Here is a 27,345-nt window from a genome sequence, read left to right on the forward strand (position 1 = left end):
AGAAGACTTTGCTCTCTTCTTGGGAGGGAATGGTCTGTTCTACAAGCAGGCAAAAAGCAGTGAAAGCCAGCAAGAAATCAAAACAAACAAACAAAAGTCTTAAGTATGATAAAATACTAAGAGCTTGTTAGCTACTGTGCACCTTGGTTTTCCCTGACGTCTTCAGTGCAGCCTCCACATTTTCAAGTCCCTTCTGTTAAGCAGGAATGATTAATTCCCCTTCAGTTTTCCAAGCCTGCTTCTGCTTAGGAGCCAATTTAGCAATTAAATTAATTGGCAAATATTTCTTGCCAGAGAATAAAAATGGAGTTTCACCTCGCCTGGGCAAAACGTAATTCCCAAAGGACATGAGAAGTTAATGAGTGGAACAATTACTCCAAAAAAAAAAAAAAAAAATTAATAATAATAAAAAAAAATTAAACTGGCAAATCAGCCAGCCAAGAAAGAGACAGGAAGTGACAGATTTTAGAAAATACCTCTAAAGTAGAGGAAATGAGTTGTCCTTTAAGAAGAAATCATACATATAAAGCACATAAAACAGAGTATTCTTTGTAGACTTGACTGAAGAAGAAAAGTTAAAAAAAAAAAGAAATTAAAAAAAATAAAAGACATCCTGACTAGCATTAAAAGCAAAGGCAGCTTCAGTGGTCAGCCTCTTCCAGTTCTGATGGAAAGTCAAACAATTTTAAAAGCAGTGACCAAAAGCTACCTGTAAAAGAAAAAGGAAAAAAAAACAGGGGGAGAAAAGAGAAAAAAAGCAACTAAATGTTGAGTGACTCCAGTGAGTGGACAGACAGCTGCTCACAGTAAGCAAAGTGCTGCTGCTCCTGCCTGCTCCATGCATTGCAGGTGAAGTCCAAAGGATGGGGCTTCTGAATGGATAAAAGGAGTTGGGTTTTTCTAAAATATATGGATAGGTTCCTCCTGGGAGAGATGTGTTGAGAAAAGCCTTGTGCTGAGTTGCTACTCAGATGAAGAGATCCACAACTGAGAGGGTTCTTCTGTGAGTTATAAAGGAGGGGTCTTTGCTGTAGTCAAGGGGTTTGATGCACAGCTTGGGGAGTAGCTACAGATCCCCCTACAACAGTCCCCAAACTTCCAACCAGAGCTGCCTGGTGGCACCCACAGAGGTCATGGACACCCCACAGATGCACCAGGTTGAGGAAGAGCCTGGCAGCAATGCTGAGGAAGGCATTAAGGGCTTTGATAAGTGACAGTGACATTTTAAAAAGGAAGCTCAAGCTAAGTGCAGGCTTGCTTATGTCAAGTTAAAGTCTTCCTTAAATGCTTTTTCTTTTTTTTTTTTTTAATGCAGGAAATGTCACGTATAAAGGAGCTTTATCTGAGTGCAAACACCTTACAGGGCAAGTTTAACCTCGGAGACTGTGTGTTCATCCCTTAAAAAGAACATTTCTTGTCCAGACATGTTCAGCAAGGGAGGCTGCAGGGGTGGGGGGGGAGGGAAGGGAGAAAATTAAGAGAAAAAAGTATCTTCTCTCCATTTTACAACTGCAAAAGGCATTTCTAAGACACTTCTGTATCACTATGATGTTTTCTTTTTGTCTCCTTAAATATAAAGTTACCTGGACCTCATATTTTACTTTTGGAATTTTTCAAGTCATCTTTCTCTAGGTAGAGAAATTAGACCAATTAATAAAGGTGAAAGCTTTCTGCCACAAGGATTTCCCTTGAAAGGGCTGTAACAGCAAATTTAGTCCTTCAAGCAAGCTCCCCTCTTGGTTTTTTTCCCTGCCTATAAAGGCAGCAGCAGTTACACTGAGTAACAAGCCTGCTACTGTCATGCATCCCCCATCACAGCCTCACTGGCATGATCAAGTGTTTGCTGGTGAGGGGATTGTGAGGCTACTCCAAAGACCACTTCATCTTGCATTTCCTAGACATTTTTATTTAAAAAAAAAAAAAAGAAAGAAAAACATCCCAAGCTGTGCCCACAGAGAGCACTGGGAAGCCTGAGCCACTGCCCAGCCTTCCCTTTTCCCCCCACGAAGCAGGGAGATGCCTGCCTGCCTGCCCTTTTATACATCCCCAATGTGTTTCATTCAGTTACAAATGAAATAATATTATAATCACTTGGGTTTTTTTTTTATTACTGTTACCTGCAAAAAAATGCCAGCAGTTTCCTCCAGCAGCTTGCTGAGAGGATCAGATTTGCAGCAACCCAAAAATCTATCGAGCCAGTAAGGTCATCTTTAGTGCAGGGCAAGAAATAAAAGCTGGAGGAGTCTCACAGGTTGTTTTCCCCATTGTTCTGCTCCCCATTCCCCACAGCTCCAGTTCCTGAGAGCTCCATGGGAGAAGATGGAGGAGAAATGCTGGGAGAGCATCTCCCCACCAACAACTGCAGTGCACCTTCTGCTTTCAAGGAGCAGAGGTGCATATATATCTATATATCTCACGTGGACACATGCAAATCTGTTATTGTTCAAGCATTTCCCCACAAATAGAAGACAGAGAAATGAACAGAGTCTATCTACAGATCTATCACCTCTCTTATTCTGTTAAATCTGCTGTGGTTTGGGGCAAGTGGGGATTTACCCACCAGATGAAGTCCTGGTGCAGTGGTTTCTGATTTGAACTGCCCAATCCACACATGAGGGTGCCCCAGTGCTCCCTGCATGCCCTGAGCTTTTAATTCCCCTTCAGATCTTACAAACTTCCTACTTCTGACATTGCACTGAGCTCCCCAGGTTGTCCTGGCACCAAAAGCAGCCTTCTCAGCCTTGACCTTCAACCAAAATGCCAGGGGGCAGGAAGGAAGGTGTTTGGCCACCCAACAGACATGGATCCTTCCTCTTGGCCTTTGGAGAGGCTGCTGTGACATTTGCTGTACCTCACACCTGGCAGCTTTGCCAGCCCATCCTTGTTAACCAGGATGTTTGAGTTCCCACTCGCAGAGACTAAAGGACAAGTGCTAAAAGCTGGTGACCTCCATCAAAGACACTTGAGGGAAGGTGTCACCCTTCCCAAAGCTTCAAGTTCGTGCCAAGCACCACAGCTCGAGCTCACTCCCAATTAAGCTTCTACAGGGAACCCACCCTTGAGCCCATGGGACAACCAAGGTGGCCACTCCCAGTAGCACATATTGGAGGTGACAAGGACAGATGAGACCAAAGGATGACACAGCTTGATCAAGAGGGCAGCCAGGAAGCTCTCCTAAAACACAGGCAAGAAGTCCTCTCTTCAGTCACTTGTCTAAACCAAACTGGGTTTAACTGAAACCATAATTAAAATTATCTGCATCTGTTCTTGCTCACTTTGTGCTGCCCACAGTACCAAGCAGTGTCCTGCCATTTACTGTGCCTCTCTTAAATCTCTTGCCACTTGAGTATTCCAAGGCACAGGCTGCAGCATGGAGCCCTCTCAACCTTCTGCAGGCTCCCAGCAGGGATGTGACAACCCTGAGGGGATTACAGATTCCAGGTCCCAGCAGGTCCAGCACAGAAGGGACTTGCTCCACCTTGTCAGGCTGTCACCTTCAGCCCAGGACCACTCTCAGGGAATGAAAAAACCACCCAGATTGGATCATATATTGGACCACAGCACCACGGGCCAACACGGATTCTGCCCTCGCAGGATCCGGTGCCAAGAACTTCTCTGGCAGGATGGGCTCAAATCCACTGGGCAACTGGATCTAAGGAAAATGGACAATCCCATGGTTTGTTTGAAACGTTATAGAAGACACAGGTTGCATGTTAATCAGAAAGAAAAAAAGTACTGATCATCAACATATCAATGGGCTCAGTTTAGCTTTCAGTGCTCATTATTGTCTGGTGTGAGATGCAGGGCTGAGTCTGAACGGATATTTCCAAGTTTCAAAGTTATAGCTCTGGTTTTATTCCCCAGGGCTGATGCCCTTCAACAGTTCTACAAAACCCTTTAAGGATTTAAAAATAAGCAAGCCTACAACAGCATCATCCAAGTGACAAGGTTGAGGAACAGGGTCTGGAATATTTTACAGTGATTCTGTTCTATTCCAGCACACACCAGAACATGAACATTTCCTTCAGAGTGCAGGAAAAGGGGTGCTTTCCAACTCCGTGTGTGGCAAGTAACCAGAGTATTAAGAGATAGCCATATTTTACTATTAATTACCATTGGAGGCACCACAGTAACTACTGCAGCTCCTTTCTTCTACAGAGAATCATCATATTGATAAAACTGGCACCCACCCCCAAACTGGACACGGCTGTTTTGTCCCCTCACACAAAGAGAGGCAGACACAAAGAAAAGCAGTGACGTTATATTGGCTACCAAAGAAAACAAAAATCCAAGCCACTGTTCTCCACTGCACACTCTCTGCTTGGACAGGAAGAAAACATACTCTATGAAGTCACTTTCAGACCTTGTTTTTTGGATAAAGAGCTGACTGTTTTGCATGGTAAGTAGGCATGAAATTATAGCAGCCACAATGCAGGCTGTTCAGTGGGTTTTCTGTGCTGGCCATCAGTCAGGTGCATGAGTTCTCCCACTGGGATGCCACACCAGGACATGTCACCAGGCATCACACTTGTCACTTCAGCACAGGATGGTTTTGCTGGCATGCCAAAGCAGCTGAGTGCATTGCTTGCTTGGCATGTGTTCCTCCTTGCCTACGGGAGAAGGACAAGAGGAGTTCTACAGCCAGAAAAACTAAGATGACTGTAGCCCATCAGATAGGGTTTCTGGCTTGGAGGATTAGAGGCTGGATCACAGTGAGAGCCAGGGAAAGCAGCAAGTGGTTCCTTAGCTTGCACCTTGTAACCTACTACTGCTTGCTGGCACTTATTTCAGACCTTGTTTCCTTTCTGACAGGGTATCTCAGCCCTTCTCTGCCTACCCCTCCACACACCCAGCTCCCATTCTCTCCAGAGAGAAACTGCCTGCAGCTCAGGTTAAGCACATTTCAGGGTCACACTGTCCCCACGCTCCCTAAGGAGACAGCTTCTTCAGCAAGTGACTGCTTCTCCTCCACCCTCAGCACTTCTGACCTCAAATATTATCACCCTGCTGACCCGGGGCAAAGGGGAGCACCTGTAAAACAGCTCCCTGGTTTACACAAGCAGCTGGGACTCCCCCTCAAGGCGTGAAACCACTTCACTTTGAGCAGCAGTTACAAAAGGAGCAACATCTGCTCCATAACCCCCTCAGCAGAGAGTTGCACAAGAGCAGCTCCTCCAGCCAGCCTGATATTGCAAATGCCAAAGGAATTTGGTTCCTTCGTATCTCTACTCACGGGACCTCTGTTTAGAATATTTGAAATTATTTGGACTCCTCCACACTAATAAGACCCCCCCTGGGTTTCTCTCTGGCTCTCTTGCTTTCGCCACCTTTCACCTTCAGGAGGTTCTTCCCCATTCTTCCACTTTGCTCTCCAGTGCTGACCAAGAGCCTCATCTGCACCCCAGCTTGCTCAGCTCCTCCTGGCTTCATTAGGAACCCATCTCCAGTGAGTGCTCTGGGCCATGGGTCCGAAAGGTTGATGGAGAACTGCAGCAGGTTTGTCTCTGCTAGGCTGTTTGCTTCCAGCTCAATTCATTCACCCTTTGATGCCCTCTGGGAACTGAAGCAGACAACACTGATTATTTTTGCATATACCTGTGATTTTTTTTTTTTTTTTTTTTTGCACCTAAACTGGTGGGGAGGGGACAATTCCTGAACCTGCACTGGAGAAAGGCCAATTCTGGCAGGAAATTTGGTTCTACCTCCTGAAGACAAGTCTGCTCCTGCCTCCCCTTACTTCAAGCCCTGATGGTGGAATTTTAATTGAAGCGACTGGTGAAAGAAGGAAGGGAAGGTGTGGTTTGGCTGCAGGACACAGTCAGGACCATTTACACTCTGCACCTTGCCCTGATGGTACCCTCTTCTGTGCCCTGGGGATAACCCTGTGCCATGCAGGGAGAGCTGTCACGTCACAGGGTGGAAGGGAAAGCTTTGGAAAGCACTTTGATGCTCGAGCACAAAATTCTAGACCCGAGGCAACAGTTCCTTCGAGGTACTGAGAGAACTTCAGTACCAGAAGCTTGCTCAAGAATGACAGCCAGTCTAAAATTAAGCTGAAAAGGAACTTCTCACCCTCTTGTGAAAGAGGCCACAAAAAGCCTAAATGTATCTCTAAAGCTGAAACAGATCTGCAACTGGAAAGACTCTCAGAGAGAGGAGAGCAAGCACAGGCACGTGCTTACAAGCCAGAGCTGGGCTCTGACACCAGTGCCTGGGGAAGGCAGAGCTGCTGATCTTGAGGGACAAGGACTTGGTGGTGGAACACACCATGGACCTGCCCCAAGTCAACTTTGGCCCCACTCCTGCTACCAGGTTTCAATATTTATCCACACTAATGGAGCAGAAGAGAACATTGACATCAAAACAAAAGAGATGAACGTGAAACGGGGCACAGACCTCTTGAGCTCCTCCTTTATCCTGTGAGACCTGGCTCATGGGAATTTGAGGAAAAATTGTTTTTCCACTCAAGCTCTACTTGGAGTCAAGAAGCCAGCAGTGACAGCATCAGAATGCTATTTGGGAATGGAACTGAAGAGCTGTCTGATAGCTTTCTGTGGGGTTAAAAAAAACAACGCAGAAAACCAAACCCAGGAACCTTCAGGCAAACCACAAGATATCTGAAAGCCAAAGGAGACAAACATCAGAGACTCAGAACTCACCAGGGCTTTGTCAGCTTCCAGAGCCTCCTCATTCCCTCCCTCCCTCCCCTACATTTCAAAAGATGAGTGTGCATTTCTGGGCTGCAGGATGGGTTTCAGCAAAGTCTTTTTGTGAAACAAGCACGAGGATGTGTGCAAGAGAAAAAAATATGAAGGAGTGGACAGAAAGATGGGGAAATTAGTCCAGAGGCTGCAATGAACTTCAAAACCATTAGGAAGTCAGGGCTTTTATCCAGTTAAGTGCCCTGTGAAGGACAGGGGTCCCTCTGTGCTCGTGCAGACACTGTCTTTCAAGCCAGGTCTGTCTCTGGAGCAGAAATTCAACACACTTTTCCCCAGAGAAGGTTCTATTGTCCTGCAGTCACACTGTCAAATTCAGACTTTTCATTCAAAGTGTGAAACAGAAGGATTCTCATCTTGTTTTTAAAGGGAAAATTTCCAGGCTACCAGTCCATCACATAACTAACACCAGCTTTGTTCAGGGCAGGACACAGCCCAGCTTCCTATCCTCATAAGGAAAGGGAGGCAACACATAAACAACATCTCACTGTACATCACAGCCTGAGAGCTGCATACCTCCAACAGCAACCAGTGCTAACAGTCTGAGGCACCAAGGCAGATGTATAGCCAAGCAGCTATAAAAGGGCCTTTGTGCTGGCTGAAGAGAAACAAGGAATTTTCTGTACAGGAGAAGGCCTTGACCACCTAGCAGAATAAACCAGGTTACACATTTCACACTTCCTCTGCACCAGGAATGGTGAGGGCAGATGGCACAGAGCAGACGCCGGGGGCTGGAGGAAAAAAAAATAGACCCCTCCAGGGAGCTGGGGGAGCCAGGGTACAGCCAGAAGGATGATATTCCCCTCACCTTCCTTCCTTGCAGCTCCTGTGTCAGAGCTGCACCACTGGGTATGAACTGGAGCAGACCTGCAGGTCAGGAGAGAAAAGATCCCCACGGACACTTCCACACCCCCCCAGAGCTCCAGACAAAGGCTTTCAGCCTCATGTTTAAACACTCAAGTTTATACATTTTAAAATATCCTTTTCACCTTCACCCTAGTGTCCAGTCCTGCAATTAGGCTAATTCTATAAGGCTGCAGGAGCTCCAGAGTGTTATTTTTGGCTTAAAAGAGATAAGAACCCACGTGGACAGTTTCTCCCCAGTACAAGCACAGGCAGCAGCGATGGTACCACTGGCAAACTGCAGGATATTTGGCCAAACACATTATTCCACAGGCTCTGATGTGGCTTCCAGTTTATCCCAGTAAAATGCAGCAGCTAAGCAAGGTGTGACTGCACATTTCAACTCGAAGGAGTCAGAGAGGGGGAAGAAGAAAATGAGCTGAAAAAGTCAAAGAAAAAAAATTGCTTTGCCCAAAACCTGGAAAAGCCACAACTTGCAAACCATCCCAGGGAAGCAAAAGCCCTGCTGCTTTATGAAGATTAAATTTGCTTTTGTCTCTCAGCTGTTGGTTGTGAGGTGTGTTTTTTGTTGTTTGGTTTTGTTTTTTTTCTTTAAATAAAGTTCCCCTTGGCCAAAGATGTTAGGAAGTGCTTTCAACAGGAGAAGGATATAAAATCAAATGCGTCAGTTAAGCAATCTGGGAGCAGGTTATACAAACAAGGTAAAGGAAGGGTAAGATTTCATGAGAAATCATGTCTGATAAGGTTAAGTAAATTTCTCTTTTGTCAGGGTAGCAAAGATACACATTCAATGGAAGAATATTTTGCAGACAACAAACACGAGAAGTGTGTGCTCAGGAGTCACTTTAGTTGGACAGAACTGGTTTTAGAGAAGCATCTGGTCTGAAGGTTGTATTGAAACCATTTTTTAAAAAATGGGTTAGGCATTAACCCATTCTGCACCATAGGCTGAGAGAGACTGGAGGCTAAAACAAGAAACTCAGACCTAAGATACAGATAGTTTCCCATCGAATACTTAAACAAAACTACACACAAAGTTCATTCAACACCCACTAAGAACTTTCTTAGTCCTTCCTGAGGACAAAGAACACTGCCCTTACACGGAGATGCTGAGGATTGAACTCTGCTACCCCCTGGGCAAATGTACAGTAACACGTATTAAAAAGTATGGTTACAAAGGATTAAGGCAGCTCAGTTAATGCAAACTACCACTCTCCCCTGCATTCCTCACTAATACAGTGGTGACATAACCAGCCAAAACATGTAGCTTTAATTCAAATAAGGTTTAAAGAAGTTACTGCCAAGTAATTACACCCATTGAAGGCCTATGAGCAGAGGAACCTTCATTAACACTGCTGCTCCTGCTGTTCTCAGAGCACTTCTCTTACCAGCTGCAGAAATCTGAAGTGGCAGCCATGAAGAAGAGCAGGCAACAAGTTTTCATGCAGGAACTCGTGCTTGCCTTTCAGAAAGAACACAGCACAAGGTCTGAGCAGAGCCAAGAGGACAACGGGCAAGGAAGGAAGCAGCATCTTAATGCCAGCTGCCCACTCAGAGAGGCTGGGGCAAGCTGGAGGTGTTTCTCTATTGCAGCAAGGAAAAGGTGACAGTGGCACTTCTGGAATTGGAAGCAAGCTTTCTACTCCCCTTCTTCTGTTTTCTAATGGACTGCTGGCTGAGTCTAAAATTTGAGTTCCCATTTGTTTCATTGTTAATCCCAGCCTCTCAGAACCTCTGCTTAATCCACAAAGAGTGCCGGATGCTTCTGAAGATTGCTTCCAAGACCAAAAATACAGCACTCAGCTGGAGCTCCCTAAAGCCATTCAACAGGAAGGATTAAACCCAGAGACTTGGATGGAGCTTAGATCCAGTGGGCATGACCCTACTTGTGCCTTTTCCTGAACCTCTTTCTAAGCCATGACTCCAAAGCACTGCCTCTAGGAGCCACAGCTCTGAATAAACATTTAGGGCTCCCATCCTGTGCCAGTTCTAACCCAGAACAGATGCCAAAATGCAGCATTTTGCTCTATCCTACCAAAGCTCCAGGACATCAGAGCACCAAGCACAGAAGCTGCTTGCTGGAGCTGCTGTGGCTTCCCTCTCGTCAGCAGTAACTCCACACCAGGGTGCAACAGAGTGGAGAAAAGTATAAATGGATAAAGGGAAAATTCTTACTCAAATAAACTTTAAAAAAACCATTTTGGGTTCCCAATAGCAATCAAAATTACAGGCAGGCTTTGACTTTTACTCAAGTCACCATTACCACATAAGCTGCAAACAACTGGCCTGAAGTTCAATTGGTTCCCCAGACTTCCACTGACAAAAATCAGCCAAAACTTTTACTTCATTACAGTAATAGTATTTTTAACTTGCTCAAAACACGTCTGAAAAAGACTCCTGGCAACTAACTTTCACTGAAGACATCAGCAGAAATTCACTTTGATGTAAGAAACTAAGCAGAAAAAAAACAGATCTCAACTTCCAGTTCTGTGAGGACTCCCAGATACACTTTCACTCTGAAACTTCAGGATTTAAGAATGCAAAACCAGCTAAGTTTCCAAACCCTTCCAATTATGTTCCCAACTTCTTTGTGACACATAAAGGTCATTTTGGTCTAGGCATGCAGAAAGATAATCCTCACCCTTCAGGCAATCAGGGTTTCTGGCAAGATTTTAAGAGGTCTCCAGCTGATAACCATGAAAGTTCACACGGCCAGGAGTCCAGATAAGCTTTTAACACAGGAAATGAGTGCTAAAATGTTTTAAGCATTTTAAGGATCAATTAAGGATGGTGCAACAGTCCAGCAAAGTAGAACTCAATTCCCTTCCCAAAACCTGATGGTTTTAGAACATAAAACAGCAGCAGCAGCAGCTCTTCAGCCAGGAGGTGTCTACAGGAAATGAGGTTAGACAAATCCCAGACAATTAATCCTCCATGCAGTCAGATTACAGCCTCACACCATCCCCAGAGCCACCAGCCAGGAGCACAGAGCATGGTGTGAAACTGCTACCTGCCTGCTGCAAGGACTGGGCACTGCAGGTTGTCAGCTTGCATCTTCCCTGTTCATTTATGGTGCTGCCTCCACAGCCTAAAAAGCTCCTTACAGACATCCTTGGGAAGACTCACCATGCACAGACCTCAGAAGTTATCACAGCTGCAAGCTACAAAAAGAAGTAAAACAGGGCAGCACAGGCAGTGTCACTGTTTGCCTTGCCAGCACCACCCAGCCCGTGGAGGAAAGTGACTTCAGGAGTAGGCAACTGGGAAGCAAAAGCAGAATGGGCTGTTCCTGGGCTGAGGTGACAAGTTAGCTGGTGTAACAGCTCTCTCCTGCATCTCCCAGCTGCAGATCAGTGGCTACAGACAGAGAAAACTGGCAAATTATGTTTGCAGAGATCACAAATGTCTCCTCAGAGCAGGCAGGGAAGTGGTTCCCAAGCACAACCATGTCAGCCTGCTCTGGAGCTTTTCTCCAGAGTATACTCCAAGTATAACCTAGGCAGCCCCAAACCCACTTGAGCTACCATCCCTTCAGTGACCTCGGCTAGTTTAGATTAAGTCCCTTCCCCACATCAGCACTTTATTTCTCTTTCTCATCAGCAAACAGGCCTGGCTTTTCTCTCCCACACTTACAAGCTCTGACACCTCCATGCTGGTGCTTCAAGGTGTGCACAGAACGTGGCTTCAATAGCTTGAGGGGAGAAAAGCAAATATCCTCTCTAAATTTACACAGCTAACCCCCCCACCCCAAACATCCATGTCACAGTTACCCTCTGAATACAGATCAGGTAAAACCCTCCATACTGAGAGCCCTTGCTGAAGACACTTCATGCTCACATCACCTTAAAAAGGCAATTTTTTTTTTTTTAAAACTGTCTAGCCATGTGGGACATTTCACAGATATTCTGTTTGCAGAGACATATAGCCACAAAGTGGTTTGTTGTGGCTCTTTTTATACAGAGATAAGCAGTAAATAAAATGGAAAAGGAAGATTGCCAACTCACAATCAGACATAATTGACCCATCTTGAAGATAACTGCACAGGTATCACTGCAGTTTGTAGTGATTACATTGGGAATCTAACCCTGTCCTCCCAAGGTCTCCAGTTGGGTGGGATACACCTACAAGGGGCAGTGCAGTGGGCAGCTCTGGTGACAGCAGTGACATTTCCTCCAAGTACTGAGTCTCACAGCTCCAGTAAGCTGCAAAGAATCTGCCCTGCAGAAGAGGAATGGTTTTCCCATCAGTTCAGAAGAGAAAAATGCATTAGGAAGCTTCAGGTCTCAGACTTACCCTCCTTCCTCTGCCTACCCCCATTGCTGCTCAACAGAACAAACTCAAATCCTCCAGTATCTTCTGCATGCCTTAATTAAAAAGCCTGGATGATGAGCTATTTCATTAGAGATCTTTGTCCTGCTACAGAATGAAGGATTAGCCTCTCCTGACTTGTCCTCAAGGTAACAACCAATCCTCATGGCTCCCCAAACCCAATGGGCTGCACAGATCCTGATTTCTAACCAAACCACTGCATTCTGAGACAAAAACAAAGGGTTAAAAAGCAATATTTCTGTTTGCTGGATTCATGGCTGAAGCTTCTTTGGAGTTTGCACATCCTCACCACCAGAGTCCCCATTTCTGCAGCCTTCCCTCAGCTTAAGCATCAGATCAAGTCATCCAGCTAACTAGGGACAAATTAATCGTGTGCTCACAAGAACTAGGTCAGTCTCATGCAATCTCTCCAGCCTAGAAATGGATGTATGTGTAAGCACAAAGCACACAGCCTTCCTCTTTTAAAGTGATGGCCAGCAGAAAGTCAGCAAGATCCATATTCAGGTGACTTGGGGACAACACTTGGGGCTGTATACAAAGTGGCTCTTGAACAAACAAACATCCTTTAACAACCTGAGTTCAAAAGTCCCTAAGAAGTTTAGTGGTGCCAAGTCAGTTTTCCCACTCTGAAGCATTTCTCAAATATTTCATGATTTTCTGCAGTCAGAGAGACTCCAGTGCAGATCTGAGATCTCCATCTCCTATTCCCAACTCTCCTAACCCACACCTTGGTTCCACAAACCCAAACTGCAGCCTTCACTCTCCCCTTTGACCTCTCTGCCCTCCTCCTCCTCCTCCTTAGCAAACAGTGGAGCTAAAATTAGAGCACAGTGGCCATGCCACACTTGCCTCCCCCATGTAATCACAGACTCCCTGTCACATCAGTCACGTATTTCAGCCTCACACTGAGCCCCATGCATCACCTCCCCTGCCCAGATAATGCTCCTCTCTATTCTTACCCATGTGTCCTCTGACAAAACACCATTCCTCATGCCCTTCATGGAGGTTCATCTCCATCCAGCCCCAGAAGGGATGGTCACCCACTTCCAACTTGCTCTGAAGCACACAAGACATCTCTGAAGTGTTTCAAAGGTAAAATTCAGTGCTGAAAAGGTGATTTTAGAAACACCCACCATAAAACACTGGGCATACTTGTAACTTCCCTCTCTTACACACACACAGACAATTTCTATTGTAAGTTTCTTGAATGAAGAGGTGCAATGGGCCACACACATGTGATGAGATGCAAGTATCTCTTGCTGCCAGGGTTTGCCAAGTCTCTATGCCCTGACACAAGAGAAAAAAGTACAAGCTTTGAAGCTGGGACAATATTAAGAGTGTCTGCTTTCAGAAGTGCAGCTGGATGCTTCCACCACAACACATCCACTGAATCTTACATTTGCTGCCTGGAGTGGAAGACAAGGGTTTCACAGAGCAAGAGCCACCAAACCCCTCAGTTTGACCCTGCTGCTACAGGGAACCGAGGTGCTTCAGAGGACTCTGCCCCATCCACTCCCCCAGACACCATCCTGCTCTGCTCTGAGGGTCCAGAGCTCTTGCTGCTGAACCCACCACGTGCTGCATGCTGTACATGAGCAGCTAGAAGCAGGCTGAATCTCCTTTTTCATCAATGAAAGTTTCATTCCCAGAGAATAAAGCCAAGGAATTGAGGGTTAGCAGTTGCATCTGTCCCCAGTATTTCAGTTCTGCTCAATCACTGCAGGATTTTTCCCTTTGCCTGACTTCTGGATATCTTACAGAAAAACATAAACTTCAGTTTTCCCAAACTGGTTCAATGCCTTGGCAATGTCTGAAAGATTGGACCTATTCTTCCTCGATGCCCACATTTCCTCATGTGATCCCTTCCCTTGTCACAGCTTCTTTTCCATGTTTATTACCAAAAAATCTTGTTTCCCATTTCAGGGCATTTACAAATACTTGTTGCTGGTTTGGAGGGAAAGACAGCCCCCTCCACACAGACACACTTGCTGCTTCCTACCAATTTCTCCCACTAAGTCAGAACAGAAGGAAAACCAGATAAAACAGATTCTGGGTATTTGCACCAGCAGTCAGAGGCAGTGTGAGCTCTTTTGTTGGATCCAGTGGTTTCTATGGTACTGCAAGACATGGAGCAGTTCCTATCACCCAAAAGCCATGTGTGCCAGAAGGGTTTTATTACCAAAGAAATTAATGGGCTATATATCTGCACTGCCCTGATTTCTAGCAGCTACAAGCAGCTTGTGTGGAAGTTATCAGTGCTCTTAAGATGAGGATATTAAACACAAATTAGGCAGCAGCTGAAAAGCAAGGCTGAAACAACATTAAGCTACAGAGCAATGGCTTTGTAATTCGGGTGGATTTAAAGGAAACATTAAGACTCAAAATGAAAACTGAGATCATGAATACATTGGGATGGTTTAAATCAGAAAGGAGAGAGCTTGTCATCACAGCCAGACCCCTTCTCAGCCTGAACAGCCAAGACCATGCATGGCACCACGTGGCAGTGCTGGAGAAAAGAAACCTTGCACGTCCCTGTGATCCACAGAAGATGAATGAGAAGAACCATTGGTGGGAGGAAATGAGAGAGGGAAGGAGACTTTAATATGTAAACTTTTCCTGAGAAAAACACACCCACCAGCATGTCAGAAGTCCAAAATACCAATATTCACTAGACATGCAGAATCCCTGCCTAGCAAGTTCAGTCCAAGCCTTTTGCCCTCTTCAAGAGGAAGGACCATGCTCTGTAACACTTCATAAACTGTCAAGCTCCCATCTGTAATCTGCAGAGGTTTCACATTCACAGTTTTCATGACTTTTTTGAATTCCATTTTACTGCATAACATCCATAACTTTGGCTTCTCCACCCTAGAGAGGGCTGAGTTTTACAGCTATTTGTCAAACAGCAGTAACAGTCTCGGGTTTGTTTTTACAAGGATGATAATCCTTGCCATAGAGAACTTAGATTTTAAGATGCATGTCTCATCTGTGACTCACCTGACCTGTCTCAAGTCAGGCAACAGCTCTAAGCCTTGTCAGAGGAGCTTAAAATCCATCATGGGCTGCAAACTGCTTCTGGTACAGTGGCCTGGGTGCATCAGATGAAGCCCAGGGAGCTTCAGTTCTCCTGGAGCCTGCACATGCTGCTGCTGCTGCTGCCTCTTTTCTGGGGTGAGATGAAACAGGAAGCCCAAAGAATTGTGGTGTCAATTCTTTTACTGTATTTGCTGAAAAGCTCCTGACAGCAGGAAGAGAGTGAACAAATCTTTACAAGTCTTGAAACGGGCAGAAACTGGTGCCACTAATGAAGTGGTCTAAGAGGCACTGCAGAGAGCAGCAAAGTGACAGAAAGACAGGAAGAGGGGAAAAAAAAGGGTTTTGAGACAGACTGCTGCGAGCAGAAAAGAAAACCCAACAAAACACAGAGCCAGGCCTGGAGACCCATTTGGGCACACCACCAGAGCCAGAGCCAGGGAAGATGAGCAGCACAGTAAAGACATTGTGGGATTCTAAAATCAGAAAAAAGGGGCAATGACAGTCCTGGAGATGAGTAAAATGACTCTGGGCACAGAGCCCACTGCACGAAGAGGGCAGGGGGGAAAAAAAAAAAGAAAAAACAGCCCAGCAGGGCTTTCCATGTCCAACACTAAGAATGAAAATCAAAGAGCTGGGGGTGATGTAATCAAGGACCTGGGCTCCTGGTTTGTGCTGCTGCTTGAGGCTCTCCAGAATATGAAGTGCAGGAAGCAAGGGAGAAGCCTGAGGTTTGGATTTCCTGAGGCCAATGCTGTTTTGTTTGCTGAGCCTCGTGCTGTCACTGCTTCCCCTTCCCCAGGAATGGTGAAGAATGTGGTGGCTGTGCCCCAGCAGCCCAGGCACAGATAAACTTTTTGCTCTGTCAGAAGGTCCCTGAAACACAAGGCTTTGCATTTCACTTAGTAGCCTGTTGGTTGGTGGTCATGAATGCATAAAACATGGAAAATGTCAGTTTTTACACCAAGCTTTCCTGGTTACAACAGCTGGATTATTTTGCATGGTTATTGCTTTACTTTAAATAAAATACCAAGCCCATTTCAGCTATTTCTCTGGGCAAAGAGAGGGTGAAATCAAAAAAGAAAAAAAAAAAAAAAAGGAAAATATGACAAGTTTTCAAATCATAAAACTCAACTAAATGACAGCAGACCTCATCCTTGCAGAAGCAGCCATGCTTTCATCACCAAAACTCTTTACTCTGCCCAAAACAGCCGAGTCTTAACACCACACACTCACAAGTTACTTCTGAACATCTTCCAGTGTACATACACTTCACACAAACCCATTTTAAATAAGGCACTTGGGAGAATCCAGGACTACAGATAACAGAGGATGATTCAACAAAACTGATCTTGAGAAGAGCCCAATCTAATTCTGTCAGAGAGCACTCTGAGGGCAGCTCTGTGCTATCGTTAGCTACTTCAACCAAAAATGTGATCACACTGAATGAAGGTTTTTGCCATTTTCAGCAGGACCAAAATCCTGACCTTCAGTGAGTTATCAAATGCCACACAGTACAGGCACTCACACCAGAAGTTATTACAACTCAAGAAGGCTAAAGTAAAATTTTATGCTGCTAAAAACGGTGGGAAAAGCAACTGAGTCTTGATGGAGGGCTAACCACAACACTGGATAAAGTCCTAGGTTTGTAAGCAGGGAATGTGGAGAGCCACTGTTAGTGCAGAAAGTCTTTATGCACAGAAGATATGAATGAATTACAACACCTGGAAACTCCTTTCCCCTTCCTCAGAGGCTTTCCTGTCACTAAACTGTGAACTGAAACATGGGCAGAGGAATCTTCACCACTTCTCATAAAAGGACAAACCCACAGCTGGGTTCAAGACATAAATATTTGTGTAAAAAGACAGAACTGATAACCCTCATTTCTGCTCTCAATTTCTCCCTTCTTTTCCTTCCCTTTCTCCTAAGGGAGAAACCTGGACCCACCAGCATTTTCCCTGGTACTGGAGGAGAAACTGCAGCTCAAACCCAGTGGGTGTTTTCAGTCAGTTTGTAATTCTCAGAACCTAAAGCCCCTGGGGAGGAGCTGCCAGTCCCCTGCGGGAACAGCAGCAGGAAACTACCACAAGCAGACTGGAGATTCTCTTGGGTTTTTTATCCCCAAAATGTCAAATTTGCAGCCACATCAGTGTGGGCAGAACTCAAGTCCCTGTGTTAGGAGTGGGGGTTTGTCTCTGCTGACCTCAAGGACCTGCTCAGTGGGTGTCTGCAGTATGAGGCTGCCAGCAAGTCCTCCAAAAAGCATCAGACATGGGCTGCAGGCAGGCTGGGAGGCAGCTCAGCCCACAGGGTGACATTGCCAGTAACCAGGAGACATCTCTGCCACGGCTGTAGTTTGGGGGAAAAACTGTCAATGTCAGTAGAAACATCTGTCAGGCTTGCAGCAGGGTGCACAGTGACTGCAGTGTCTGCTTTCCACACTGACACCAGAACATACCTGAAGCAGGTAAGAGAGGCTTGGGCAGTCAAGATTGTGCTCGTGGCCATTTTGATTTAAGCTTATTCCCTTTCTGCTTAAGTAAAGTATTTAATGATGAATTAGGGTTGTTCTTCCCCTCACCCCAGTCTGCCTAGTGTCAAGCTTTGTTTCCGTCCTTACTGCTGCACTTCCCCAGAGGTGCTGATCTCTCCCAGGGGGAGACTTGTAGAAAACTGTACAGATGTGTGGTCAAGAAGGGAGGTGAGCTCTGGAGGAGCTGCTGCACAGCCCTACACCAGCAACCTCCCTCTCCCAAAAGCCACCCCTCATCCTCCACACCCCCCATCCTTACCTCGTAGGACCAGACACACTGCACTCCTGCAAACCTCCGTACACATCTCCCCACCTCCACGTCCTCGTGGGTGGTGTACATCTCCCTCAGGCACTCTCCAATGTGGGGCACCATCCTCCTCAGGACCTCCCGGCTCATGATGACTCCTGGTCCTCCCATGCAGAAATTCTCTCCTGGTTCCAGAGCCAGCTTCCCCATCTCCTCCGTGGTGCCCAAACCGGTCTGGCCGAGAAAGAGGGGTTCGCTGCTGTTCAGACTCCTGAGGAAGTTCTCCAGTTTGTCCCCTTTGATGTAAACGTCGTCGTCAGCTCTCATAAACCATTCGTATTTGTCCAAGTAGTGGTCATGCATGTATTTGAGCATCATGAAAGATTTCTTCTGGGGTGGGTAAGAGTCATCGACACCCGGGAGCGGCACAATGGGAATGGGGATGGAGGTGTCGGAACCTTCGCTGGAGAAGAATTCAACCTTGCCAGGAATGGTTCTGGACCATGTTCTAGATTGAAAAAGACAATAAGGACTCATTGAGGGTGTAAACCGAGGCAGGAAGAGTGCTACCAGAAACCACTCAAAGGGATTCCACCTCATCTGTTTCACAGATTTTCTTTTTGAGCTCCAGGAAGCTCCAGTTTTGTCCGTGCAAACAAGGACATTGACAAGGAACACAGAGCAATTGGTGTAACACAAAAAAAAATTCTGCCATGATAAAGATCTGAGTATCATTTTTGCAGCAGTAGCTAATAAAAAAATAATTGAAAATAGCCATAGTTGAGTAGTGGCAGGGGCAGGCTTTCTTAATCACACAGTATAGGTCCAATAGCTGTTGGTCACAAGATACAGAGCAAAGGAAGCCAAGATGGGCAAACAATTCCCATACAACTGGATTTAACACCTCCATAGCTTCCCTGTCAGTTATTCAGCCTCATACCCACTTTCCAATCGCCCCTGAGCCCCCCAAAAGCTCAAGGGTGCATTCAGAAATACTGCAGACTTCACATAAACATGTGAGGAGCTGGTATCCTGTGGGAAACCAACCAAACAGCGACTTCTCAGGATGCTTTGTGGAGATGCAGGGAAGGCTGTGGGAGAAGTAAAATGTTCCTGCTTGTTTGTGACAGCTGGAGAAGCACACAGCATGGCAGCAAAACCCAAATGTCTGCCCACATCAGCAGACAAGTAGAAAAAAAAGCAGTCCTAAGAGCTGCATGCAAAACATCTAAATCCCAACAGTTGACCTGCTGCTCCCAGCAGCTTTCTGCACACTTCAGACCACATTTTAGCAGAGAGGAACATCACAAAAGAGAAGCCTCTTCTGCATGAAGGAGCACATCTGCTCCACACCTTCCCTGCTCCTCTCTGCCAAACCCAACCCATCTGCGTGGGCAAACTGGGTCACCCTGCAGGAAGAGATGTAGGATGATTCCTCAAGGCAGACTGCAGAACACTTAACCTCCTCAAGGGAGGATTTTCAATCAAGTGACTGTTACAGCCTTGCCCTAAGAACCATGGATTTGAAGCTTTCAGCATCACTTTCTCAAATTCTACCTGGGAAAAAGCAGAGCTGAGGTATCCTTCACAGAAACCTATTTTCATTAGAACACAAAGAGGGTTCCTGCCTTGCTGTGTAGAGGGGGAATATTTCCTAATTATGCTTGGCAACTACACCCTAAATATAACCTATATTCACAGCTGAATGTGGGAACACTCTCAAGGTAAAGGACACAGCACTCCCTTGATGGATCACTGCCACTTTTACCAGATGCCTCTCAGCAGAGGTTCCTTGCCTGAAGCAGAACAGATTTTGGGCAGCACAAACCATCTCTGAAATTGGAAATCTCCAGAATTAGCTACCACTTAGCCAAGTGTGAGATGTAAAAATATTTCAGAAGACTTATTCCTTAAGTTCCACTGGGAAACTCAGAGTTATTTAATTAGTACAGACTAAACATAAACCTCAACACCTTAGTGGTCACACAGCTTTGTGCCATGAATATCACTTTAGAAATTACTTTTAAAACTTTGTCTTCTGGATTTCTTACTGCCCTGGGTAGAGTTTCATAGGAAAAGTTTAAATCCCAGCTTCCTTTTTGATTAAAGGCAGAAGAGGCTACTGAGAAACACAGCTCAGCTCATCCACTGACCTGTTCCCAGTGAAGCTTTGGGTGGATCCAAGACACTCAATCACCACGTGAGGGTCTAAGCTAAAGTCTTAAGGAAATTTCTGCCAATTGACCATTTTTATTCAGAAGCAAACAATGAATTTTCAGACTTGCTCTCAATATCCTGAAAGATCTGCCTTGGTAATGATTATAAACTATGGACAATGAAGGATTTCTTCTTCTACTACTCCAAGCTTTAGTTCCTTTCTGGACTCTTGAAGAAAATGGCGTTTTGTGTTGGGTGGTTTTTTGTGGTTTTTTCCTTTTTAAACCACCATCTCCTCTGTTAGTTCCCAGGTTAAATTTACTCCTTGCTCTCCAACCAGGTTCCCTCACCTCAGGATGCCCCTAAGTACTGTAAGAAGAGTCCCCATTCAATGACAAGGGCACAAAACGTGTATATCCACAAACCCTGGCACGTTTGATTTTCATCCCTCAGACTCCATTAAAACCCTCAGCTCCAAGCCAGTTTGACTCCATCTTTTCATGGATCTGAGCCAGATTTCAGTTCAGTATTAAAACAGGAGTAAACTAGAGACATACCCCAGCATATGTGGGGGGCACAATGCACACAGCCAGCCCATGCTAAAGATAACCACACCCTGAGGATCACTGCATGACTTGGATCAGCACCACGTTACTTCAGCCTGGGGTTCTGATATAGCTTGACTGAGCCTCTGCTCATTTCCTGTGACAACACAATTCCCAGGGCTCACCATTCCATTTGTGGCTGTGGCTTTGAGTGTTTGTTTGAACTCAGACAGACAAAATAGGCTCCCAGGATGAAAAAACTGCCTGAGTGTCAACGCAAGCACTGCTGGGCAGAGGCTGAGACAATGGGAGTCACCATGGGCTGCTCCTTCCTGCTAAGCCACAGCTCCCTGCTCCACGCAGACACTTTTTTTGGGAGGGGGGAATACACAACAGCTTGCTCAGGAAACACGTTGTTGTACCCAGCCAAAGAAGCCAAACCACAGTCTGTAAGATCAGCTCTAAGCACATCTGTCTGACCTGGGCTACCAGCAGCACCAAGCCTGGGGATGAATTCTGACTGAAGCTACTTTTCATTTTAATTTTATCTGACACTGCAAAGAATCCAACCTGGCCCAGTCACAGGTGATTCTGCAGGTTTGTGTGCTAACAGCTATGCTTCCTCCCAGCCTTCCCACCTCCAATACAATTTACCATCTCTGTTCTCAGGTTATGGGCAGCAAGCTGATGAGCTCCTGTCTCAACACCTCCTGATCCTGTGGACTGCCTTCCCAGCTGAGGCTCCTCTAGCATAAGAATCCTTCAAATCAATTGCCTGCTTGATAATAAAATGACAAAGGGAAGTATTTTTAGCAAAACCTAACACCTTCCTTTCCCCTCCTCTATGTATGAGGCCTCCCTAGCAGCCTGTGAGGCTGCTTAAAGGAAATGTGGTCACAACAGTTGTGCCACCAGGCTCCTGTATCTACATCTGCAGAGACCACCTCACCTCCCCTGCAGTCATCACTGGTGGCCTCTGCCAGCTTGCAGCCATCTCCACTGTCCAGAGAGAAAGATCAGGTTCTGAATAACTGATACTTGTACTGTAGTGGTCATTTAAAAACCCAGCAACTGAACTGCCCTGACAGATCCCAACCTTATCTCCTCTGTGTAATCTGAATCTGCTGAGTTACAGAGGAGGATGCAGAGGAATCAGGACAGAAAGGTTCTCTGTTACCTTCCCCCAGCCCTGAAACCTGCACCAGGGTGTGTGACCTGGTTTCTCTCAGTGTGGAGGGCACACAACAAACTAGAAGCCAGTATTGACAAGTGAATCCACATCTACACAGAAGAATTAAGTCATATTTCCTAAGAGGAAACCTCTCAGTTAGGACTGCTCTGATACTGGTGGCTACTGAGTCAATTTTCTCACCCCTTAACAGGTTTTGAGCATGGGATATCCTCCACGTGCCTTCATCTGAACAAGGCACCAGCAAACTGGGGCCAAAGATTTTGTCTCACTTTCTAAAGGTATTCATGCAATACAGAAAAGTGTGTGCACAAAGGCTGTGTGTAAAAAAAAGAATATTTTAAAATCCAGTATTTGTAAAGAAGTGACCACCACTATAGTCACCAAATAGTCATAATTTCTTCTCATTATAAAGATTTTTTTTTAAAGCCTAGCTTGGAGCAAAAGTACAGATCTGGAATGTTTTATCTTCAGTTTCCAGTATTTATTATTTATTTGTATTACCTTGCTTTGTTGTCAGCTCTGCAGACTCAGCAGAAGCACAGTCAGCAGCCTCATGCAGACACTGCTCCCTTTGTAGAGACCCAAATTGGAGATGCTTACAAAAATGTATTTGTTTGCCTGCAGCTCAGGTTCTTCCCTTAGAGGAGATTGGAGAAACCATTTACAGTTTGGAGAAATAATCATCTGGTATCATAATGCTGAAGAAAATATTTTGTGATGAACTCAACAAGATAACAGATCTAAAAGACTGATTTCTTCAGTAGATGGTTCAGCTAAATTTCATGTTGACTTAGGGCTAGTTTAGCACAGCTTAGCCTGGAGAACTGGGCATGGAAATCAGCATGCTGCTCCCACATGTGATACTGCAGATGACCATCATGAAAGGTCAGAAAACCAAGCTGGTTTTCCAAATTTCCAGATATGTTTAAAAGAGCTTGGGAGTTAAGATCTGCATTACAGAATTCAGATTCTGGGGGAGAGTTCCCTTCAAATTTTTACAGGTCAGCATGGCATCCAGCTTTAATGGGGAACCCAAGCAGCTTCCACAGCTCCTTAAAGTCCAGTGAATTAGATTCCTCCCAGTTAAAGTGATGTTGGTTTTCTGTGCATGGATCTCCATCCACCTTGCTTGTGGAATCTGGGACAAATGGACCCATCATCATCCACAGGCACACAGATCAGTGGGTCAGACTGGGATCAAAGCCCAAGGGTTCCAAAGGTTCAGCCCATATCTTATTTTGAGGTGTGCAGGTGACTTCATTTCCCCTCATTCCCCATGCACCAATGCCAGCTGCTCTCACTGCATTCGTTTTTCCAAACTGTTCCTTACACATTCTCAGAAATTTTAGGGAACTGCTTACTGCCAGGATAGCTCAAACACGTCATGCTTCTGCTAAAGGACATGAGGGCAAGACACAGGGAGTTGTCACTACTGCAGTACTGTGGTGTGGTGGATCTGTTGGCCAAAACATGTATCTTGCTGTCACCAAAGTCCCTTCATGCCACCTCCTCCCAAGCTGTAAGTATGCACACTCTGCAATCCATCACATCACCTCAATCTGGCAACCAGAGAGGACCAAAACCAACTACCCAACCCTCCTGCTTCAAGCCCAGGCTCTCAATCTAAAAAGCAGCACAGAAATGTGTTTTGTATTACACTTCTGCAGCAGCTAGTGCAGGCTTAGACAGATAATACAAACTCCTTTAGACCCCAAATCCTCCTGGCTGCCTTTCACTTAAGCTCTTCCAAGCACTCAGGTATTTAGATTCCAGTGCAGTCTGTTTCCTATAAGCTACCAGGAACAGTGGAGCAGCACGTTCAGACTGGAGCCGCTGGGAGGGCATCCTGCTGCTCTGGGAGGGGGACAGCTCAGCACCAGCCCCCAGCATCATTTGTGGTCCTCAGGAGCCTGGCCTTGGGGCACTTCAAGGTGTGGTGGGGACTGTGCTGACCTGAGAAGTTCTGGGGCTGTGTTCCTGCCCAAGGTTCTGACACCTCAGCATTAACTGCACTCACACTCATCCCCTGCCACGTTTCCCAGGAAATCTCGTTGCTACGCAGAAAAAGGATAAAAAATAAAAAAAAAAAACAACAAACCAAAAAAAAGACTTAACTGCCTGATATTTCTGTTCCTGAAACAGAAGGCTAAAATCTTCTGGGAGACTGCTTATTCCCATCCTCTCCTTCCTGCAGCTCTTTTAGGACAACTCCCCTCCACTGCAAAACCATTAGCACATATTGCTGCACTTTCCCTGAACCCCAGCCATACCTTAACTCCTTCCTGCACGGCTCTTTCCCTGACTCTCTTCCTTTGATGTGACACCACAGTTTCTGCTACTGCCTTTCACTCAACTCCTGGAAGGGAAGCTCTGCTAACCTGGCTCTCAGATGCAGCTTAACCTACAAAACTGCCCATCAAAAAAACAACTCTGTAGGTCTAAAGCCTACCCTCCCTCTCCCAGACTGCAAAAGCAGGACTGTCTCAAAGCATCGGAGTCTCCTGAAAATCCAGCAGGTCCATTTTGCCTTGCAGTGGTCATTTTGGTGGTGATTGATGTCAGGAAGTGGATTGCTTCCCCTCTTGTTAGACCCTATCTGGATTCACAGCAGCGAGGATCAGCAAATGCTTTCCGCTCGGGTCCTTTTTAGCTCCTTTTTAGCTGTGTCTGTAAATGGCCTTTGAGCCACTGCAATTTGGAGGTATTCAGCCTCTGAATCCCTAATTCCTTTCAGTGCTCTGGCTTGCCGGTATCAAGGCTGCCACCCCGGGAATGCCCTGCTAGCAGCTTCCCATTTCCCTGCCCGGTGCCAGCAATTCAGCTCAGCAGGATGCTTTGTCCGGGTGGTAATTCCACCCAATTGTCTGCTTGAGTACTTCATGGCAACCAAAAGCCATTGAAGATTTCAGGTTTGCCTTCCCTTACCTTCCCCCAAAGACATCTTCCTGCCACCAGGACATTAGCTCATGTCTTTTACCAACAGAGGGGAGAAAAAGGCGTTCAGCCCCGCTGCAATGTGAAGAGGTCTCTTTATTCAGCCCTTCCAAAAGTGGACATCATGTCTAGAGGTGAAGCCAAAATAGCAGGGCAGCAAAAAGCAACACTCAGCCCTCCTTCTGAGGAATGAGCATTGCTTTTTACTGCCCTACTACTTTATATATGCGTGTGTATATATATATATATATGTACACTGCCTTTCCGAGGGCTGACAGAACCCAATTCAAGCTGCAGTTGTTAAGTTGCATCTTTAGCCTTGGTTTAGGGGGTTTTTTTGTACACAAATGTTCAAGATCTGGTTCTCTAAACCCAGCTCTCCCACAGCACAGGGCTGTTCAGCAAGCACGGCCAACGCCAGGGATGAGAATCCTTTCCTTACCAGCAAAGGGAAAATGTTTGACAACTAACACACATCTCTGGCCAATACTGAGATAAATTTCCTTTCCTTGAATTCTGGAATTCCTCGAATTGGACACAAAATCTGATGGACAATGAACTCTGTTACGTGGTGTCCCAACATGACTCCAGCCTTTCTGTATGTAAATGTAAATTACACGGCTCAGGAGATTTGCAATCCTAAATGCTCCATCCCACACAGTGCAGAAGAATACATAACCCTGAAGAAACAGATTCTTCCACCCATTTCAAAGCATCAATCACACGTCCTCTGTAACTTAATTACAGGTCTACTGCTGAAAGAAGGAATTACGTTTCCATTAAAACTGTTGTTGGTGGACAATCTGTTTCAGATTGCCTAAATTAAGCAATTTTCCTGCGTTTAATGTGGATATAGAGAGAGCTACCGTTTCCCAAAACTCGGGTTGGGCACGGGGAGGAGAAGACAGCCTGTTGTACATGGTTTTGCCATCCTGCTCCTACTAGCCAACAGGACCAAGTACTCCTCAACCTGGGCTGGCAGGAGATGGAGAAGGGTTTCCTCTAATACAAAACTAAAAGGGGTATTTTAATAGAGAAAGATCTTCCCCAGAGCTTCTGGCTGCTCCTCTGACAGCGCGAGCTGTGCAGTGCTCCATCAGAGCCGGGGTTTTACCAAGCTGACATTTTAGCTCTTAACTCTTTGAGATTTTCCCAAGCAGGCTTCCCGCTCAGCCTCCCAGCACTGCCTGCTGGCACCAACACCAGAGCAATCAGCATATTCCAGCAAAGCAGAGAGTTTCTCCAAAGCCACAGACATGTCTCTCACAGAAGAGACGATTATTCCGACGCTGCCAAGGCTTTGGACACAAGTCCCGTTAGCACGCGGTGCTCGCAGCGATGCCCAGACCTGCCTTGGACACCACACGATGGGCTATGGTGGACAAAGAGTGTCCCTGCTCCAAATCCTGGTGTGCTCAAGGTACAAACAGGTGGCTCACAGACCCCAGGTCCTTCACCAGCCTGAAGCCAGGAGCATTTCACCCTGACTTTTCCCATTCGGGTTGTTTCGCTACCTGGTCCAGCCCTGGCGACAGCCACAGCGAGCAGGAGCTGATCTTTGCAGGGACTGATTCTTAGAGGCTGATTTTTGCAGGGACTGCTTTTTAGAGGCTGATTTTTTTGCAGGGGCTGCTTTTTGCAGCAGCCAATTTTCACTCTTTGTTGCCTGACACGTTTTCTAGGTCTCGTTCCTAAGCGCATGCTGTCAGCTTGGTGCAATGATGTGGTTTTTTGGGTTTTTTTTCCTTCCTATCCAGGGCTCTCCAAACTTTACTGTTATTAATATTATTATCAGGCTATCGGCTCTCTTCAGAAGCAACGACCGAGCCACCAGCATGGCATGGCCATGCCCAAGGCAAGAAGCATCGAGAGAAGCACTTTGACCGCTGTGTCCGCCCCGGTGATGGGCAGTCCGTGTCCCCCCGCCATGAGGGTCGGTGTCCCCTCACTGGAGAGGGGCTGCCTGACATTAAGGCAAGACCGCCGGCTCTGCCTGCCAGGTACCGTTTCAACCAGACTGTAACGAGAACCAACACCACTCAACCCGACCCCTCAGGTCTCCGACCGACTCGGGGCACCTTTCTGCCTTTTACCTCACACCTCGGCTCGGCCGCCCGGCGAACGCACACCGTCCCCGGGCTGCTGTGAGGAGAATGGGGCCACAGCGTGCGGGCGGGAACCCCTCACACCTGCCCCGGGCGGGATCCCCTCACACTCATCCCCGGGCGGGAACCCCTCACACCTTCCCCGGGCGGGATCTCCTCACACCTGCCCCGGGGAAGGGCGAGCGCTCCCCGCACCGAGGCGGGGGATCCTGCCCGCAAGGACCCCTCGGCGGGAGGGAGACCTCCATCCCTCGGCTTCTCCCTCAGGCGGCACAGCCGTGCCCCGAGCCGAGCCGAGCGCACCCTTAAGGTGTCCGCCCGCAGCCGAACCCAACCGAGCCCACCCGCAGACAGCCTCCCCCCCTCTCCCGCTCACCGGTGGGCGGCCACAGCGCGGCTCCTCAGGTACTTCTGCGCCGTCATCACCCCCACGAAGAGGAAGCTCTGTGCCGGCGGGCCGGGACGGCGCGGCGGGGCGGCGGCGGCGGCGGGCGGTGGGCGGCAGCCCTGCGGGCGGGCTCGGCGGGGCCGCGCCGCCGCCGCCAGCTCGGAGGCGCGGGGCAGGACGAGGCGGGAGGCGAGCACGAAGCCCAGCACCAGCCCCAGCAGGACGCTGAGCCAGGCGCGGCGGCCGCGGCCCGCCATGCCCTCCCGCCCGCCGCCGCGCAGGCCCCGCGCGGCTCCTCACAG

General features: G+C 46.8%; 1 protein-coding gene across 1 annotated transcript in view; it reads right to left on the bottom strand.

Moving 5' to 3' along the window:
• Window positions 1–27,315, bottom strand: part of CHSY1 (chondroitin sulfate synthase 1) — a 74,760-nt gene extending 47,445 nt beyond the window's left edge. Inside the window, exons 1-2 of the mRNA XM_030456860.1 lie at window positions 27,032–27,315; window positions 17,735–18,230 (exon numbers count right to left, since the gene is read on the bottom strand). Coding sequence (XP_030312720.1) covers window positions 17,735–18,230; window positions 27,032–27,300 — 765 coding nt within the window. The 5' untranslated portion in view covers window positions 27,301–27,315. The remainder of the gene's footprint in view (window positions 1–17,734; window positions 18,231–27,031) is intronic.
• Window positions 27,316–27,345: the final 30 nt, after the last annotated feature.

Source organism: Calypte anna, chromosome 10 (assembly GCF_003957555.1).
Source record: "Calypte anna isolate BGI_N300 chromosome 10, bCalAnn1_v1.p, whole genome shotgun sequence".
Lineage (NCBI taxonomy): Eukaryota > Metazoa > Chordata > Aves > Apodiformes > Trochilidae > Calypte > Calypte anna.